Source organism: Hylobates moloch, unplaced genomic scaffold, assembly GCF_009828535.3.
Source record: "Hylobates moloch isolate HMO894 unplaced genomic scaffold, HMol_V3 SCAFFOLD_2, whole genome shotgun sequence".
Taxonomy (NCBI): Eukaryota; Metazoa; Chordata; class Mammalia; order Primates; family Hylobatidae; genus Hylobates; species Hylobates moloch.
In genome coordinates, this window is record NW_026652277.1 from 80,939,590 (window position 1) to 80,961,036 (window position 21,447).

A 21,447-nucleotide genomic window follows, 5' to 3' on the forward strand; every position below is an offset into this window, starting at 1 on the left:
ATAAAATTAAACTCAAATTTGGCTGGGCACGGTGGCTCACGCCTATAATCCCAGCACTTTGGGAGGCCAAGGCAGGTGGATTATGAGGTAAGGAATGCAAGACCAGACTGGCCCAGATGGTGAAACCCCGTCTCTACTAAAAATACAAAAATTAGCCAGGCATGGTGGCGGGCGCCTATAATCCCAGCTACTCGGGAGGCCGAGGCAGAGAATTGCCTGAACCCAGGAGGCGGAGATTGCACTGAGCCGAAATCGCGCCACTGCACTCCAGCCTGGGCGACAGAGCAAGACTCTATCTCAAAAAACAAACCAACAAAAAAAAATTAAATTCAAATTTAAGAGCTCTATTTGTTTACACTGATGAAACACTATTGTGAGACACAGCAGAGGAAAGCTGAGAATGTTGGAGATCTGTGTAGTTAGCTTCATGAGAAGGAAATAGTTCTTTTTCACTCATCCTTAATGTTGGTATTTTTAGAATGAGAGAACTAACAAATGCTACACGTGTAATCTAGGGCAGTACCTAGCTCTGGAACACTTAGCAAAATCTGTTGTTTTCAAAAACACTTCACCATATTTGCTTCTGCTTGAGTCATCAGATAGTATTAATTAAATATGTACTTCTGGGTGGATCATAAACTGTTTATGGATGGTAATTTATCGTGGCTATTGAACTGTTTAAGTATGTTAATATATTTGTTTCAATCTCTAAGATTAGCTATTTCATTGACTTCCTTTAGAACTGATTTCAATGTTTAATCAAAGCTCGCAAGCCCAAGAATGTTGCACGTTTTATTGCCAATCCTGCGGTGAAGTCATAATAAAAGACAGGTAAGGAATATATTTAACACTGATTAATTCTGTGCCTGGCAATGGTTATCTCTTTTTCTATCAGAATTTTTCAAGTAATTGCCAATGGAGTAGTATATGGCCTTAAAGTGAGAGCCAGCTTAATGTCACTTTGAACACAATCAGCCACAAAACTTGCTAGCAATCACAGTGATTAGCTCTAAGGGACGTAAAGGGGAGCATTAGGATGCTGGCTTTGAGAGAGGAGAGCTTATCTCGGCTGAAAACCTGTGCTGATCACTGAAGCACCTCCCTCCTGAAAAGAAACATGGGACCTGTCCCATGTTTCATCCAACACGATGCTGAGTGACATTTTCCACATTCAGTGATTTTTTTCCACATAACAAGCTTTTGCACAAAAACTTTTTATTTGAACTGTTTTTATCAGTGCCTTTCTAAAATCCATTTCCTGTTTCTCCCGCTTATTAAAACAGAGCATACAGAGCACAAATTAACCTTTTCTCAATGATTAGGTTAGTTTTGTCATTTATTCTTGCCATGTGCTGGGATTGCCCTGTTGAGATGGGAAGGACTCTTTGCTGGTTTTTTTGTTGTTGTTGTTATTTTTGGGGTTTTTTTTTTTACAGTCCCAAAGGCTTTTTAATTTCTTTTTCTTTTGTCCCTCATGTCAGCCTTCTTGTTTCTTGGGCACAAACCCTTCCTCCTAAAGTTTCAGCCACGAGTCATTCATCAGCTGGAGAGACAGATTAAATCCTAATTATTGTTAATACTATTTAAAGAATTTAGAGTTCTTTATTAGATGGGTTTCCTGAGCCATGTTCCTAAGACTTATAAGTGAATGGATCCTTCCTATCTGAAACCTGCTTCTCTTCCAGTGTTCCTTATCTCAGTAATGCTGTACTTCTACCTGTGTCCTCAAGGGAGAAACCTGGTGTTGCCAGAAGTTCCTCCCCCTGGAGGCAGGGGAGTCCAAGCCTTCGGCTTCCCTGAGCCACACTGAAGATGAAGAACTGTCTTGGGCTACGCATAAAATACACTAACACTTACAATTGCTGATGAGTTTTTTAAAAATTGCCAAAAAAACTCATGTCTTAAGAAAGTTTACGTATTTGTGTTGGGCCACATTCAAAGCCTTTGGGCCATGTGCTCTAACGTGGGTCAGCTTGCTCTAAGGGGTTCCCCCTATAGTCAGTTGCCAAGTTCTTTTGCTACTTTCTTCATAGCATGTCTTACATAAGTCCACTTTTCTCCATCCCAGTGCCTCTACCTTAGTTGAGGCCACTGTTTGCTCACCTAATTACACTTGTTGCCAACTCCTCATGCATTGAGCCTCCCTGTAGTTTTGTCCTCTCATCTGATCTATTTTAGCCCAACTAACTAATTGTTCTCAAATGCATCAGGCTCTACTGGTCAAACCCCTCCATGGCCCCCCATTTCTCCAATATAAATTCCAGAAACATGCTACATTAGGACCTTTATGAGTTTACCTCTATTTACCTCTCCACCCTCACATTTCATATCTCTTTCCCCAACCCATTCCTCCTCCCCCCAGAAAAAATGCCATTATTGACTGGCATTCTGTACACAGCTCTGGTGATCATTGTGCAGCCCCACAGCCTTTTCATGATTTTTTTTCACCCTGGGGCTTTATGAAAGCGACTTCCTTTCCTGGAGGAATGCACCCCACACCCTGTGTCCCCCTTGTTGGCTCCTACCTGAACTTCAGAATTCAGCTGACAGGACAGGTACTGTTATGAGCCTTCTCTCAACCCTGGGCTGGTTTAGGTGTTCCCCTAAGGTTTATTTGCCTGTCTTCACAATTAAACTGTAGGCTCTCGGAGTGCAGATAATCTTGTTGTCCCCTGTATCCTTTATCCCTACTCTTTTGAGAGTGCAGTATAGTGTAGTCCCTTCTGAGTCTGTCTAGTAGTACAGACTCAAAAGCTAGAGCCACTAGGTTTGCACCTGCCATTTACTAGCTGTGTGACTCTGGGCAAGTTACTTAACTATTCTGTGCCTCAATTCTTTTATTGCAAAAATGTGGCTAACAGTAGGACCTACCTCATATGGTTGCTAGGAGAATGGAGTGTTTAAGTGTTGATGACAGTGCCTGGCACGTGGCAAGCATTCAGTATGTATTAGCTACTGCTATAATTACTGTTCTTATCATCGTCATCATCATCCTCAGCATCAGGCACTGTCCCTTGTAAATAGTATGCTCTCAATCAATTTTTGCTGGGTTGAATTGAATAAACGTTGACATGTTTGTTTTGGCCTTCCACTAACCTCTCTCGCTTGCTTCCTGATTTCTGGCGGTGTCCCAGGTAGGTGAGATGGCACAGAGTTACTCTGGTATAAGTGAGAGGCTACAGATGGAGGATCCTCAGAGTGACTGTCTTGAGTAAGAAATGAGGTGATTTTAAATTTGCAGAGGAGGGAACCTCATCTTTGCTTGGATTACCTAAGGGTTGAAGTTACTGCATGTACTCGGTGACAGGCCCACTTTATCCTGAAAGGTTCAGGGGATCTCAGTTTACATTGTAGTTGAACCAAGAGTGTTTTCCTTCTCTGGGTCTATTTTAGGCTTTGGTTGAATTCTCAGATGAAGTTTCTGAAACATTCATTCCTAGACAACAATAGGGATTCCTAGAAGTTACAGTTGGAACATATTAAATCAGTGTAACAGTATTTCCAGGTTCTGCTTACAGTAAAGGATATGCTGGTTCATTATTGGCTGTTATTTGTGTTTCATTGGAACAGGATGATAATATGAAAAATCTTTTATCTGTTGCCCCCATTTTTTCTGTTCAGGAACTGTATCTTCTGTGTCAGTCCCTTTTCCAGTCATGGAACTGAGAACTAAAAGGGCAGCACTCACTCTCCCTAACCCTGACCATCGGCAGGCCCTGGAGGCAGGAGCAGGAGAATGGGACCTGGGTTTGAAACCCAGCTTCATGACTTAGTAGCTGGGAAGTTGTGCTTGTACCACCTCAGGTCCTTCTAATGCAGCCTTCTAATAAGGCCCATTTTCCAAACTTGTCAAGACAGTTAAAGGATGCAACATATGTAATAGTTAATGCTCAACAAGGTCTTTTAAATTGGTTTTATAGACTTTCTACTTCCTTTTCCAAATTGTTCTTATTAGCAAACCAGCAAATTACCTAGTTTAGTGTTTCAAACCTTTTTGTTTCAAGACTGTGATTCACATACTCTGCATGTGCCAAGGAAATGAATTCCCTTTCTCTTTTTCTCTCTGAGAAACAGTGGACTTGACTTAGCCTTTGCCTCATTTAAGCAAGGCTTACCCAAAAACCTTTTCATGTTACATCTGTGTGCCTGGCATATGCATGCCTCTTCAGTAATGCAGAGAAATCCTTAGTAAATGACTCAAGGCTTTGCTTACCTTTAACTCTTAGGTAGCATGCCCTGTGACTGAGTTGTATGGAAAAAGATGCTTCCTTAAGTAACTGCACGTGGATTTCATGTTGACCGTTAATGTCAGACCCAGTGTTCTTCTTATTTCTCCCTCAGTTATCTGTTTTATGTGAGTGGTAAGGACAACTTTGTGCTCATTAAATAGAAAACAAGACCAAAGGTTTTCAAAAGAGCATGTATGTGCCCAAAATCAACTAATTAGAAACATATTTCCCAGGAAGATACCTTGGAATGTGTTGATTTATCTGTATTGGGAGCACCTCTGTAGGAGCAGGGGAACAGAGTTAAGATCTGCTTACTGGCTAGTCTTATTATCTGGGAACATGTTACATTAATTTCCTGGGGTCCAGTTTCCTCATCTGTAAAATGAGGACGTTGGATTAGATAAACCTGTTGGAATGCTATGAAACATGAAAATTCCCTGATCAATGAGCCTCATTTGTATTTGGGGTTTCATGTACTTTGTGATTCATGATTCTTTGATAGTGTGGGACTAATGCTTATTCTTTCTTTTTTTTTTTAAATAAAAAAGGTTCTTGTCAACTTAATTATAGAAATAAGATATAGAGGACAGTTTAAACAGTAAGACTCATTAATGGCTTTTAATACTTACTAGCACCAGGGCACATGATATCTGCTAATTGTAGCAGTGTTTTTTCTTAATTTAAGGTCACATGTTCTTAGCTATTTGTTGTGGTTATTTGAAACCAAATAATGCCTCATTTCTTTATAATAAAATTCTCCAATTTACATTTTACCAGATTAGCAGTTTTTCTGTAAAATTTGTGTGAATGTATGCAATTTTTTATTATGCTATTGTTAAGATTAATGGGCCCTAATATCCAGCAATAATAAGAAAATTTATTTTGTTGTGAATAGTCTCAGAAACAGCCAAATAGTCCTTGTGTTTGGAATTTATATATTTTAGAAATAAGTTCATCTCATACGTGAATGAAATTAGTTGGCCAAACTTTCAAACTCAAGCCTTTTGATTTTCAGATGATTTGAAACAGACTGGCTCTCCCGAGGTCTCTGGATGGTTCTCCCTGTTCTCCCTGCACTGGCAGGGTAGTGCTAGGTGTCAGCCTAGATCTCATGAGGGCATTGAGACCCTAGAGGGAAGCCAGCAAGATGGGATCTTTGGAAACATGAGATGTCAGGATATCCAACCACTTGATTGATCCACTTGGCAGTCCAGCTACAATTGTAACCTGAAAATAACTACTCCCAAGAATACAGTCACGTTTCTACAAAGAGGTTAAAAAAGAGTACAGTCACCAACTGCACTATTGGTAACACTGTACAAACTTTTGGAATAAAATTATACTTTTATGGCTCAAATCATACTATGTACGTAATAATATTAAAGTGCTAAGCTAGTTTTATAGGATTTGTGGCCTGCCAGTCAGAGAATGTCACCTGAATTTATCTAATTCCAGCAGCCATATTTTGAGCTTTAGATAGTTGATGTTATTAATATTCTTAATGTCCACTTGATTATAATCCAGCCTGTAAAAGCTGTTATTACCATTGTTATTTTCACTGATTAATGGTTCGTTTTAAAGCTAAGGGACATAATTTTATTTTCTTATGTATTTTTTTTATTTTCACATTCTTCGTTTTTCTTTACCTCTATTAAAGTTAAGGGGCATACATTTTCTTGTGTATATGTTTAAGTATTAAACATCAATATCATTTGGATATTTTAAGTTTTCTAAAAGTTTGTGCTCATGGTACATTAAAAATAGCTAGGAAACTTTAATTTATTGTGAATTTGCGTTGCTGTTTATTATAGAATCTTAGGCTGAGAGAAAATTCAGGAAATCATTTCACTGTTTGTTTGAGCTCCACCAGGTTTCTACTTAAAAACTAACCTTGAAAAAAATGAGATCTATTTTATTTTGAAAGTTCTCTTGGGAAGTATATCATATCAAAGTATATTTTTCAGGGTTTTATATAAATATGCTTTCAGTAAAGCAATGATTAAAATCTTTTGTTCTTAAATGTTTTATGTTTTCTTCAAAACATCAAAAAATTTTTTTCTGCTTTAAAAACTCTTTTATCTTTGCAGTGACTTGTGGATTAGGCACTTTCTTGCTCCTGGTGTCTTATGTAGATGGTTCTAGGATATATTATAGCTTTTATTCACATGATACGTGGTCACATTAAGTTTGAAATATCATATTTTGTGTTAATGTGAGTTGTCTCTCAGATCTCTGTAAGTCTTGGTGCAATTTTATTTCCCTGATCATGTAGGGGGTTTTGACATTGTTGTCTTTTGCACTGTATTGAGGGTTTGTTTATTGGCACTACATGCAGTATGGCAGGAGACAAAAGATCTTAATGATGGAGAAAGTCCAGGGGCCTATTTAGGCCTAACTCTCTCCCACTCTAAACAGGCAATTTATTTACCCTCTTCTTCTGCTGCCGCTTCTTGGTAAAATTCAAATCTGACCTGTTATTCTGCTTAAAATTCTGTAATGCTTCCTACCCACCTGAGGTACCAAGTCCCTACCCCTTAGCGTGGCCTGGAACACCCCACACAGTTTGCCACCATCCTACCTGCCCAAGTCTCCTCTATGGCTGTTCTGCATTGCCAGGGAAGGAATATATTCTAAGGACCTCCCATTACTGATCACTTCTGATTCTGTGAACTTAATGCAGATTTTTTTTTCTTTTTTTTTTTTTTTTTTTTTGAGCTGGAGTCTCACCGTCGCCTAGGCTGGAGTGCAGTGGCGCGATCTCGGCTCACTGCAAGCTCTGCCTCCCAGGTTCACACCATTCTCCTGTCTCAGCCTCCGGAGTAGCTGGGACTACAGGTGCCCACCACCACTCACGGCTAATTTTTTGTATTTTTAGTAGAGACAGGGTTTCACCGTGTTAGCCAGGCTGGTCTTGGTCTCCTGACCTCCTAATCCGCCCACCTGGGCCTCCCAAAGTGCTGGGATTACAGGCGTGAGCCACCGCGCCTGGCTTAATGCAGATTATTTAACATTTCTGAGCCTCACTTTCTTCCTCTGTACAGGAAAATGGTATTTCTTGTCTCACAAAGTTGTTGCGAGCATTAAATGAAATAAGGTGTGTTTAGTGCCCACCAAGGGTCTTTTTAAGTTAACTAAACATGTGGACTCACAAGGCTACCACAGGCCACATTCCTTGCCAGCTTGCCAGCAGGGCAGCATCAAGAATTCCTTTCAGCAGGGGCTCTGCATGTTTGTACAAGTGACAGCTCACATACCTTTCTGGGGACTGTTGTCTCCCCACACAATGTAGTTCCAGGTACAAAGCATAAGCTCCACATCAGGGAGGCATGGGAGCTGCCCTGGCTCAGAAGAAGCCTCCTGCCTTAAGCAGCAAGGATCTCTTGTAACAATTCTTGATATAGTTTGTAGGGTTCCCAAGAAGAGACTGCATTCAGGGAAGGCCAAAGTATCCTATCAGACTTTTACAGCTCATTCGTATTTCTTCCTGGTTCAGATGCAGTTTACCAACCAAGGATCATTTTTACCGTAAGCAGTGTTGCCTAGCAATATTGTCGATGCCTAAGCTCTTACCTGGTTTCCAGGGTAACAGAGCTAGGTGGCTAAACCAGAGGTCAGATCCTCAAGCAGCAAGGGAAAAGGTTTTTTAACCCCTTAATTCCAGTGAGCAACAGACACAGCCAGGGGCTTCACACATTATAGTTATCAAAATACGCTAGTTCATTTCTTCAACAAATATTTAAGAGCTCATGCTATATGTTAGGAGCAATGTAAGACAGTAGAAATACAGTGACAAGGTAAACATATATGGCATCTACCTTCATATTGTTTCTTCCATGATGCCCTTAATTCCTTTCACTGCCTGGAGAACTACTATTTATCTTTCAAAGGCCAGCTCAGATATTACCTCTTCTCTGAAGTCTATGTACAATCTATTCTTGTAGCACTTTGTGTGTATTGCCCTGAATTCATGGATTGGTCTTGGGGATCCATGAATCCCCTAAAGTGATATGCAGATTTTGTGTGCTTGTAGAAATGTACGTGTGAGGAAAGAGGCTAACTTTTCTTAAATATTCAAAGGGATCTGTACTGCTCCCCCTGGCGCCACTGCCCCCGCCCCCCCCCACCCACACACACTGCAAGAATTTAGAACCATTACTCTGTTATCAGCATTTATAACATGTGCTTTTGTTATTTGTTTATAGGTCTATATTTCTTAGTAGAACATGAGTAATTGAAGAGAGACGACTGTATGTGTTCATATTTTGTGCCAGTAGAATGCCTTATTCATAGTAGACTTATAGGAAATGTATGTTGAAAGAATCACTTCTCAGTATACTTAACAGGCTCAGCACCTGATGATACCAATGGTGCAGCATATACTAATTTCAAAGGAAAAGTTCTTCCTTATGTTAAACTAAAATCAGCCTTTCTTGTTTCTAGCTTTGTCCTCTGCAGTTATAAATTGTGTACCCTCTTCTGAACTGTAATTGCCCTTTTATGAAACTCAGTTGATTGGGGAAATCAAAGGAAAATGGTTAACATGGGGGAATTGTTAAAAAAAAAAGTAGCATTCACGTTTTATATATTTTAACTTATAACATCTGAATGTACATTAATATACTAGTATTTGTGTTTTGTTAGAAGGAGGAACTTAGCAGATATCACCTTACCAAAGTTATCAAGATTAGCATCACTAAGTTGTGTTGATATGATATATTCTCTGATATGATGTGATGAGAAGAGTACATTTCACTTCTGTGAGATTCTTTCCCCAAATCCATACCACCAGCCTAATCTTGAGACGATATTAGACAAACTCAGATTGAAGAATATTCTGTAAAATACCTGATCTTTGCAAAAATCTCGTTTCTGAAAAATAAGGAAATATTGAGAAACTATTATAGACCAGACGAGACTAGGAAGACATGATGACTAAATGCAAAGTATTATCATGAATTAGATCTTGGAACAGAAAAAAAGGATATTAGTGGAAAAACAGGTGAAATTCAAAGTGTGTAGTTTTGACAAATCTATCATGGTATCATAAAATAGTAACTTTAGGGCCATCTGGGTGAAGTGTATATGGGAACTAATATACTACCTTTGTAAGTTTTCTGTAAACCTAAAATTATTCCAAAATGAAAAGTTTATTAAAATATAGTAATAGGAGAAATTATAGAAGAAAGTTGTTAGGTGATTTGACCATTAAGACATGTAAACCAAAATAAAAGGCAGTAACACCAAAAAAACTTGTAACAGGTTAATAAGCGGAAGGCTAATACTCTTAATATAGAACACATTTTTACAAATTAACAAGAACATAGTAATACCACCCTGAAAAATAGTCACTAATCACAATTCACAGAAGAAACACAGTGGACTATAAGTAGAAAAACTAGATGAATCTCACCAGTAATTTAAGAGTTGCCAATTAAAGCAGCATTGAAAATACTTTCACCTATTACTAATGCAGAAATGGAAACATGATAGTATTCATTTATGAAAAGGGTAAGTGGAAGAATTATAGATTGGCACAGCCTTTCTGGAAAGAAATTCACCAAATAGGTGTTGGGTTTTAAAATATGCATATAATTTGTGCTTATCATCTCACACTTACATAAGATTCTTTCCAAGGAAAATAGATATGTTCACAAATATTCTAACAGGAACATTCATCACAGAGTTATTGATAATGAAAAACTCAAAACCTAAATATCTAACAGTTGAGGGAATGATCTCAAAAGTTTTGATGTACTTATGGAATAGAATATTGTGGACTAACTAGGATTCATCTAAATAAAACAGCAAAAGCAAGATATAGTATGTTTATTCACCATTCTCAAACTTCGTGTGATATGTACAGATACATCTTTTGAACGGATGGCAAAGAAATACCCTGTCATGTTTAGTTACTTATCTCTGGGTAGTGAGATAAAGGATGATTTTTCCTTGTTTATACCTCCTTGCATTTTCAAAATTAGCTGTAGTGAGTATATATTACTTTTATAATTGGGGAAAAAATTAGCATTGCAAGCCTTGTGGTTAATGAGTTTCTTTCATCTTTTATGCTCATTTAATTAAGAGAATGTTAGTTCCATTTTGTTCTGTGAAAAATGATTTTTCTTCTTTCCACTAGGAAGCTCCTCAGGGTGCTCCCACTGCCGAGTGAGAACTGGGGAGCTCTAGTTGGAGAATGGTGTTGTCATCCTGACCCCTTTGCTAATAAACCACTTCATCCGCAAGAGAATGACTGTTTTATTGGAGACTCTTTCTTCTTGGTGAATTTAAGAACCAGTTTGTGGCAGCCAAGACCTGAACTATCCCCGGTGGAGATGTGCTGTGTTTCTTCTGACAACCATCGTAAATTGGTAAAATATCATTTCAAAATAAATGCTAATTTAGAGGCTGTCTTAGATACTGCCTTCTTCAATCTTTTCCTAATTAAGGGCTTGTTACATAGACTGCTGTAAGGCCAAAATTCATTATTTTCAACTGTCATTGCTATCGCTGCTTTATCAAAACAGGAAGAGCATATGGCTTTAAACTAAAACAGCCACAGGGTCCTGGAAGAATAAGGAGAGGAAAACCTCTGCAGGCATAGAATTGCGAGTGCTACCATTTTACAAACAAAATGCTGCCCTGCTTTCTTGTTCTTAGGACAATATTGCATAATTTGTGTGCATTTTATCCTAAGTAGTCTGATTTAAGTTAAAAGTGTTCTCTTGCTCCAGGATATCTACTATACTATTAGGCTGAGGTATTTTACTATTTCTGCCCATAGTCTAGACTTCTGCTGAAGTCGTAAATGGAGATGTCATCAAGTAAAAAGAGGAATGGAGGAGCCCAGGAATGGAGATAAAGCTTGCGTTGCAGGGTCTGCGTCGGTGCTTGACAGTGTGAGGTCAGGTGGCTCTTGCTGCATAAGTTGCTTTGGGAAGAAGGCAATTTTCTCTCACTGCAGAGAACAAGTGTTTTACTTTATTTTAAAAGAAAATCAATGGCATTGGCTTGGCCCATGTGAGAAATCATTCCACTGATGGCCAGTCAATACAGATATTATTTAAAAAGTAAAGAAAATCATTCCCAGAGAATCATTTTAACATCTGATTATTGGTGGGAACAAAAACATTGTATTTTAAATTTCATTCAGAACTCATTTAATTTTTGTAATAAGAACTGAGCTACTGCAGGAAATATGCAGTAGGTGGGCAGCTCTTAGGTTGTAAATTAGTTTATAGAACTATTCTGAGGGAGATGAAGGAAATTCGTCAAATGTGGAGGTTAAGTTGTTGTCAGATAAAATTATTTAACTGCCTCAGTTTACACCGTAAACAGAAATCCCTTTATCTAAATATGGTTCACTTTGGTGAAATGTAGTACTTTACATTTTATATTTTAAACGGTAAATAGTAAGTTAATATACATTTATGTTATATTTAATATGATTAATTAAATTTGTATTTTAATCTAAATATATACTAATACTTTATGTGTTTTAAATTTCATCTTTATGATTAAGCTATACATTTCAAAAATATTTGGAAGTTGTGAGCATAAAAGTAGTAGAGAAAGATTAAATGAGAGAAACCATGTTTCCCTTTTTAAATAAATTCAGCACTCTGTGCTGAAATATATTCTTCACATTTACATCTTTATCAGTTATGTGATGCCATTTACAAGAATTTCTCTTCATAGTAAACAGCTATCTTATCCATTAAAGAAAGACCCATCATATTTTTAGACATTACAGTTTTAGTATCAAGGAGACTGTGGGAAATTCTGTACTATCATGACAAGCTGCTGTTGAAAAGATTTTCTTCAAGTTAGCCTAGATGAAAGTCCCTCTTTAATTGTATATTGCAGCAGTCCAAAGAGTGTGCCTGTGACCAAAATAGAAACATAAATTTGGAGGGACTGCGTAAACAGCGCTCTCAAGGCTCCTGTGGGAACAAGGCTGTTCTGTGCTATTGAAAACCTATTTCTCCCATCACCCAGTCTAGCCATCTAGCAGGGTTTTGAAATGTCACATAGTAACAAAGCATCCTAATGGTATCTCTTGGGAAACATTTTTTTGGTGAGACAATATCAAGGGTCCTTAGAAATTGAAACAACACAAAGGGAAAATAAAAGGGAGGACACGAGGCTAATCCACCTCTCTGAGCAGCCCTGCAGTGTCTCAGATATGTTGACTTAATTAGTCCACAACAATGTCTGTCTTTGAGGTTTGCACTGTAGAGTTCCCACACTGTTAGGCTGCTTCATTACACAACTTGCCTTATTATTTCCTTGAAGGATAGGTGAAGAAAAATGCATTACAAAGCAGAGATTCTCTTTAAACAAAATTTATGTGTTATAATATGTTTAATTAAAAAGATCTGCTTTTAAAAACAGCACAAACAAACATGAAGCCCAACACTATTTCTTTTCTTCCATAGCCTTTTAGAGTTTATAATACTTTATAAACCTTTGTTATTGTAGCAGTATCTACTTATTTTTAAAAGATACCTGCTGATTTCCCTATTGGTGTATTCATTTATCATCTCTCTTGTGCTATTTTGTGCCTACCCACATAATACAAATTTTGCATCTTGGACCGGGTGCGGTGGCTCATGCCTGTAATCCCAGCACTTTGGGAGGTTGAGGCGGGTGAATCATGAGGTCAGGAGATTGAGACCATCCTGGCCGACATGGTGAAACCCCGTCTCTCCCAAACTACAAAAAATTAGCCGGGTGTGGTGGTGGGGGCCTGTAGTCCCAGCTACTCAGGAGGCTGAGGCAGGAGAATCGTTTGAACCCGGGAGGCGGAGGTTGCAGTGAGCCAAGATTGCACCACTGCACTCCAGCCTGGTGACAGAGCGAGACACCGTCTAAAAAAAAAAATTACATAATAATGGGATGATAAAGATGGCATTTCATCCTTTTATAAGGTTCAAAATATTATTCAAGACTTCACTCTTTTTTAAAGAGCAAATAAAATTGATCTTTGATTACATTAATATTACTGCTAGCAAGGATAACTAGCATCTTTACCTTTTTTTCTTTCTTGGAGTACTTAGTAATAATTAGTTGATTTTGGCAATTTGTTTTGTTAAATCCATAAGTGTGTCTTTTTTGTTTTCTTAGAAGAATGTGTTGTCAAACTCTGTAAGTATTCACAAGTATAAAAAGAATAGTATTACGAATTTCAATATGGATTCATTAAGTATGCTTCATCTGCTCTTTTTTTTCCTGAAGTGCTTCTAAACAGTCTTGTCATTTTATCTCTACATCTAAAAATAGGAATTTTAAAAATGTAGCCACACCCTCATCACACCTGATAAAATTAACAATTATTCCTTGGTGATACAATATCAGGCCATATACAGATTTTATCAATTGTCTTAAAAGTATCTTTTAGCATAGGTTTGTTTGAATCAAGAGCCACACATGTGATTAAGGTAATTTGGTTGTTGTTGATCTGGTTTTTAAATCCTGATTACCCATGTCTGATAAGGGTAGAATCTTATTTTAGAAACAAGCAAACAAAAAACACTTCTCCTGCCCCCTTGAAAGACAAAATGAGATGTTCTGTGATAGCAATTACAAAGGAAGTACATATCAGAGCACTTGAAAAAAAATTTTCTGCTTCAAGTAGAAAAATTCTTTCTTTTCAAGCATTGCTATTACAATACCAATATTAGTTTTTAATAAAGCCCTTAGTTTTTGGTAACATTTAATGAGTGTGATCAGATTTAACTTGTACACAATAGTACTCTTTAAAAAATATTTTTAATGCCAACTTGGAGCCGTACAGGTATGTTTTACTGTAAGAAAGCATTAAACTGCCAGAATGGCACCCTTTGTAGACCATACTGGCTTTCTGAGTTCTCTTCTTCCTGGACCTGAATAAATTGGCACCTTCCTAGGTTTCTGTGTCTGTCTCTTACCTCTCATGGGAATGACCCCATCCAGTTTCCCACCTGGGTCAGGCTCTGAGACCTGTCATTTGTGATGTGCCTGATAAGGATGTCAGTGCAATGGCCAGAGATGGCACACTGTGGGGCCCACTTTGGGAGTGTGCCTGGATAAAAGTTTGAGCCAGGACTGAACTGACTTATGAAGTTCATATGTGCTTTTGTTTCCTCAGCAGAGACTTTTGAGGAAGGCTGCAGAATCTGTCCAAATACTGCAGCTAGACCAGGAAAAAAATGGGATAAGTGTTTATGTTACTGAAGGCTAATTCAGTGTATGAAGGGATTCATCTCAGAAGTTTTCAAATAGAAGAGCTGTGGGCATTTATGGATTTTTTTACTAGTTGCATGTGTTTGAGGCTGGGGGAAAGAATAGGCCATAGAGAAAGACCCCAATATGAATTGTGCTGTTGCTCTTGACTTTGACCTTTAATTGAATATATGTGTATATATATATATATATATATATATATATATACACAGAGAGAGAGAGAGAGAGAGAGAGAGTCTCGCTGTGTTGCCCAGGCTGGAGTGCAGTGGCACAATCTTAGCTCACTGCAACCTTTCCCTCCTGGGTTCCTGCGATTCTCCTGCCTCTGCCTCCTGAGTAGCTGGGATTACAAGCACGCACCACCATGCCCAGCTAATTTTTATATTTTTAGTAGAGACGGGGTTTTCACCATGTTCGTCAGGCTGGTCTCAAACTCCTGACCTCATGATCTGCCTGCCTTGGCCTCCCAAAGTGCTGGGATTACAGGCGTGAGCCATGGCGTCCAGCATTGAATATATTTTTTTACATCAAGATCTGATAACACACACACACTCATGCACACATACACAAACACACCTCAAATAAAAGTTTCTTGAAGCAGTACTTACTCAGTGTTTGAAGCACTGTCATATTTTCTGTTCTATTGTATTTCATTTTTTAAAAACACAGTAGGCCTGGTGTGGTGGTGGCTCACGCCTATAATCCCAGCGCTTAGGGAGGCCAAGGTGGGTGGATCACGAGGTCAGGACTTCAAGACCAGCCTGGCCAAGATGGTGAAACCATCTCTACTAAAACTACAAAAATTAGCTGGGCATGGTGGCAGGTGCCTGTAGTCCCAGCTACTAGGGAGGCTGAGGCAGAGAATTGCTTGAACCTGGGAGGTGGAGGTTGCAGTGGGCCGAGGTCGCGCCACTGCACTCCAGCCTGGGCAATGGAGCAAGACTCTGTCTCAAAACAAAACAAAACAAAAAACAAAACACAGTAATCCACTGAATTGGTTCCATGAATTGGTTCCCACTAATGGGGCACATGAGCTGTTGTTTGGAAAACACTTAGCATAGTGTTCAGAAGCTTTAGCATCAGAGAGACCCAGATTCAAACATCAGCTCTGTCAGTTACTAGCAGCACATCCATGGAACTCAGTTTAAATGTACTTTTTATGCAATTTTTCAGGAAATTATTTATGCCAAGGAAAAAATACTTACACTCAAATGTATATTAATCAGTTAAAATTTTTTTCCTTAGATTAAATACACATATTATCCCACATCAGAAGTCACTGCCCTTCTTTACTTCAGCCTACACCTATTCTGTGGTTTCCCAGGAAAGGTACCCTGGAGTATCCAGAGTTGCAGAACCTCCTTTTCCCTGCCCACTGTATATGGCTTCTGCCTTGTTACAGTGTATCTGGACGAGAGGAATGTATGGTTTTAACAAAGGTATAACTATGGATGCGAAAGGCATATTCTTTTTTTATTGATTAGGCAAATGCTAGCTATTTTAATCTGTATCTCAAATAGTGAATTTGGATTTTTGAAGGTTAGGTTTGTTTCAGGAATTGTCCCAGAGCACTACCTGTCTTTCCAGTTACAGTGCCGATCCTAAGTGGAAAAAATGAAAGTATATGAACAGACTAGATATTTTTAACTTTTCATTTATTGTAGTTAAGGGTTATAGGTTACTTTTACATAAATTACACTGGACTAGGAGTCAAAATAGTGTGAGTTCAAGTTCTGATTCTTCTGTGTTCTATACACATGAGTTGAGGCAAGTCATCAACCCTGTCTTTGTTGCCCACCATCTGCCTGTTCTAAGTTATAAGGCCATTTGGAAGTGCTTTCTAGAAATGTAAGGTACCACTTACTCAAATTGTTTGGCAACTTTGGGAGTATCAAGAAGTGGCTAGTTTTGGAAAAGTGAATCTGTGCTTTATTGTTTCTTAAGACGTGAAAAATTATCTCTGTGCATGTGAATTATGCATACAAGCTAAATGTATTCCTAGTATTTCATAGAGGGCAGAATAAAATGTAAAGTTCAATGTATACTCTGGGGACTATGTTAAAATTATATATTCCTTTTAAGAAAAGCTGAATGACATTTAAATGACATTTTTCTGTTCTACAGGAACCAAAGGAAAATACCAAAGTAATTTGTAAGCGTTGCAAGGTAATGTTGGGAGAGACCGTGTCATCAGGTAAGAATTTCATAATAAGAAGCCAAAATGATTGGCTTCTTGTTTAAAAGCCAGAATGATATGTTATAGTAAATATATAGGAAAGATAGATGATTAATATATGTTGTGGAATTGGTGCTTTTCAAAATAGACCCCAACTAACATATCATCCAATATACCAAGAAGTTTGTATATTTTGACCTTCATAAGTACAGAGTATTGAATTTTAAGTATTAAGAAGTTGAGTCATTTTCAGTGTTTCATAGCCTCTTTGTAGATATAAAGCAATAGTATAAAGTTTGTTCTTGGGCCTATTTTAAGAAAATTGGAGCTTTTTTCTCTCTTTCTTTCTTTCCTTCTTTCTTCTTCTTCTTCTTTTTTTTTTTTTTTTTTGATTTTACCTTCCTGGTAACTCACAAAACAGAGCTTTTTTCTTAATACAACTCCTCAGTCAGAAGAGTTGGTGCCGAGAGATGGAGAAGTTGTTTTTCTTGGCTGCCATCTGGCTTGGGGCTGTATTTTGGGGCTGGGGATGGGAGAGGACCTGTTGAAATGGAAGAAAAAGCATTCTGAGTTTTGTACTTTGTCCCTTATTCTTTTTATTTCCCAGTAGCATTGATTATATTTTATGTAAACTCTGTTATACTACTTTAAAATATAATAATGAAAATCCTGATAATTAAAATGCATTGCTGTTTAAAGATACAGTTGATAGTGTCTAGAGAGCTACAACATTCTGTGTTAGCTTGTGGATGATGAATAATTACTTTTAATACAATTAATTAGAAGATGTGATTTACATGAAGCAATTGTACTTAAGGGAAGGCAGATGATGGTTTTTTTTATTTGTTTGTTTAATCGTCAAAATCTTGTAAGTAGTTACTTGTTCACAGTGAGCCAGAAAGGAAAAATGAGTTAGTAAAGGATACCATCCTTAACGTCATTTTTGGAAAATGAAAGCAAGCCCAGGAAGCAACACCTTAGAAAAAGTTAAGCCTCTGGTTAAATAAGGTGAATTGATTTTTAAATTATTTTCTCCCTGAAGTCCTGTTAAAATGTCAGTTAAGGAATGAAAAGATGTATATCTACAAAGGCAAAGAGAAATGGAGACGAGATGACAATGACATAAACAAAAGATGTAAACAAACTTTTTTGGAACACACTTGGCAGCCTGGAGGGAGCTGCAGCTTTGGTGTCTGTAGATCATTTGGATAAGGAGTGGGCCAGTAATCTCTGTAGAGCCCCAAAACAGGTCAGAATTTGGAGGCAGCAGGGGGCAGGGAAGGCAGTCTGAGGCAAGGAGCTGGAAGCAGGATGATTGGTTCAAAGTGTATATATAGAGCTACTAGACTTCTAGGTTTCCCACTTCATTTTCAACTTGCTTCTGTAATCTTCAAGGTTGGAGATTGGAAGACCTCCCCCACACCCTTTTTTTTTTGAATAATGGAAGACTACCAACTAGAGAAAAGACTTGTAGACACTGATTCTTTGGGGACATTCAACCAAAAATGAGGTTATGTCGTTGTTCAACAAAAATGAGGTTAAACTGAGCACAGTGGTGCATGCCTATAGTCCCAGCTACTTGGGAGGCTGAGGCAGGAGGGTCATTTGAGCCCAGGGGTTCGAGGCTGTAGTGCACTATTATTGCACCTATGAATAGCCACTGCACTTCAGCCTGGAGAACATAGGGAGACTCCATCTCTTAAAAAAAAAAAAAAGAGAGAGCTTATATTCACTCATCCAGCAGTCAACAAACCTTGTGCCTATACCCAAGAACTTCTCTCAGTATTTCACTGCCTTACACTAAAATTGAAATGAATTGTTGAGAATCACCAAATATTTGAGGAAATCAACAAAAAAGAAACCAAGGCAAATAAATGATTAAGCAAGCAAATTAAAAGCACTGAGAAGAAACACATGTATACAGCAGAGGAAAATCTTTAAAAAAAAAAAAATGCCCTTGAAGAAATAAACTAATATTGCTTCCATAATTCAGAGAATGTGGAATTTAAAAATGTAATAGCTTCAGAAAAAAAAAATCAAAGAATTGGAAGATAAAAGTAAAGAATTAGGCCAGAAATTAAAACCAAAAGACAGAGATTGAAAATTAAAGAAGAGGCCGGGCATGGAGGCTCACACCTGTAATCTCAGCACTTTGGGAGGCCGAGATGGGCAGATGACCTGAGGTCAGGAGCTCAAGACCAGCCTGGCCAACATGGTGAAAACCTGTCTCTACCAAAAATACAAAAATTAGCCAGACGTGGTGACATGCACCTGTAATCCCAGCTACTGGGGAGGCTGAGGCAGGAGAATTGCTTGAACCCGGGAGGTGAAGGTGGCAGTGAGCTAAGATTGTGCCACGGCCCTCCAGCCTGAGCAACAGGGCAAGACTCCATCTCAAAAAAAAAAAAAAGAAGGAAAAGAAGTACAAAAGATATATGTAATCAGTTAAGTTTCCTGAAGGTAGAGACATTGTCTATCTTGTCTATCCCTGTAATCTCAGCACTTAGTGTAACGTCTGGCACATAGTGAGTACCCAGTAAGTATTTGTTGAATAAATAAGTGAATTGAGCCTTTCAGGACAACCAACATCTAGCTTACAGAAATTCTAGAAAGAGAGAATACAGACAACAGAATGTAGGAAATTATCCAATAACAAAAATACCAAAAATACAAGTCTATTTTCCAGAGCTAGGACTTCAGTTTCTTCACTGAAAGGGTCCACTAAGTACCCACTGTAATTAATAGAGGAATAGCAAGGAAGCCACTTCAGGCCATAACAGTGAATAATTTCAGAACACCAAGGATGAAGTTTGCAGAGGGAAAAAGGCAGTTAATATAAGATAGATTAAGAATTAGAATAGCATTGAACTTCTTAACACCAGAGCTGAAAGCTAGAAGGCAGTGAAGCAGTGCCTTCATAATTTGAAAGGAGAAAGATTTCAGCCCAGAATTCTATACACAGTCAAGCTATCAGTCAAATATGAAAATAATAAAAGCCATTTTGCAAATAACAAAGTCTCAAAACACAATTCTCAAAGATTTATTTTTCTTAGTAATTCACCATAAAATATAAATCACCGAAACTAGGCATTCAATCTAGGAAGAGATGACATGGAATTGGGTAACAAGATATACAATAAAGGAGAGCAGGATAAGGAAGTCCCAGGGTAAGGAGTGGGCAGCAGGCCTACAGAATAGCAGCCTAGATTGAAGCAAATGGGAGAGAAGATTGCAATAAAGATTTTTTTTTTTTTTTGAGACATAGTCTCACTCTGTTGCCCAGGCTGGAGTGCAGTGGCATGATCATGGCTCATGGCAGCCTCAACGTCCCGGGCTCAAGTGATCCTCCCATCTCAGCCTCCCAAGTAGCCAGGACCACAGGTGCGTACCACCATGTCTGACTAATTTTTAATTTTTTGTAGAAGTGGGGTCTCCATATGTTGCCCAGGCTGATCTTAAACTCCAGGACTCAAGTGATCCTCATGCCTCAGCCTTCCAAGTGCTGGGATTACAGGCATGAGCCAACATACTTGGCTGATTTTTTTTTCTTTTTTTTAGTTATAAAATGGAATTGATAAATTATTTGATTTGTTTGATGTGTATTAGTCCATTTTCACACAGCTGTAAAGAACTACTTGAGACTGGGTAATTTGTAAAGAAAAGAGGTTTAATTGTCTCACAGTTCTACATGGCCGGGAAGGCCTCAGGAAACTTACAGTCATGGCAGAAGGCAAAGAAGAAGCAAGCACCTTCTTCATAAGGGGGCAGGAGAGAGAGAGCAGGGAACTGCCACACACTTTTAAACCTCAGATCTTGTGATAACTCTATCATGAGATGGGGGAGATGGTGTTAAACCATTAGAGACCACCCCCATGATCCAATTACTTCCCACCAGGCCCCAACTTTAACACATGGGGATTACAACTTGACATGAGATTTGGGTGGGGACACAGAGCCAAACCATATCAACATGTGACAGCTAATCTCAAGACAAACCATTTCATTATATGGAAAGAATTAGCTAAAAAGTGATTGAAGCAGTTATTCACTGCAGGAAGAAGAAAAAAGGTTGTTTGAACAAGAAAAGAAACATCCCCATGGTAGTATTATGGTAATAATAATGTAAACACTGAATATTCACTTAACTAAACATTGTAGTGTGATACAAAAGTATATTAGAAGGTCAATATGTGTGAGTTTGTGTGTGGGGTGGTATAAGAGATCTATATCCACATCTGTTCTAAAAGTAAATCACTAGGATTCCACTTCCCAAAATTAGTGTCATGAAGAGAATTGGCAATTTTATTCTGTAGAAAACATGTACGAAACTGGACAATTTTAAAAATTAATAAGAACCATATTAGGGCACTAGAAAATGAACAAAAGTGAAGCAACAATTTAAGAACTATTTAAGTAGTGGAAAACTGCTACTGTATTGGGAAAGAATAGCAAGTTTGTAATTTTGTTTGCCTGGGGAGGCAGAGGGACCTTGTTACCTTATATCTTCCCAATTTAGGCAGGAAAAGCCCACAGCTTTACTGTCTATACTTGGTGGGTTTGGTTTAGGGTAGGTGGTGGAGAAAGTAGAAATTTTAAGGAGGATATTTTGGAAGCAAAGTGATTGTATTAGTCTGTTCTCACATTGCTATAAAGAAATACCCAAGACTGGGTAATTTATAAAGAAAATAGAGGTTTAATTGGCATATGGTACTGCAGGCTATACAGGAAGCATAGCAGCTTCTGGTTTTGGGGAGGCCTTAGGAAACTTACAATCATGGCACAAAACAGAGGAGGAGTGAGGCATCTCACATAGTGGAAGCA

At 38.2% G+C, this 21,447-nt stretch overlaps 1 protein-coding gene across 6 annotated transcripts in view; it reads left to right on the forward strand.

Moving 5' to 3' along the window:
• UBE3D (ubiquitin protein ligase E3D) overlaps positions 1–21,447 on the forward strand; it is a 181,085-nt gene that overhangs the window by 10,826 nt on the left and 148,812 nt on the right. For all 6 annotated transcript variants that reach the window (XM_032152493.2, XM_058434921.1, XM_058434914.1 and 3 more), the window contains exons 3-5: positions 741–831; positions 10,366–10,597; positions 16,575–16,644. In XM_032152493.2, the coding sequence (XP_032008384.1) occupies positions 741–831; positions 10,366–10,597; positions 16,575–16,644 (393 nt within the window). The remainder of the gene's footprint in view (positions 1–740; positions 832–10,365; positions 10,598–16,574; positions 16,645–21,447) is intronic.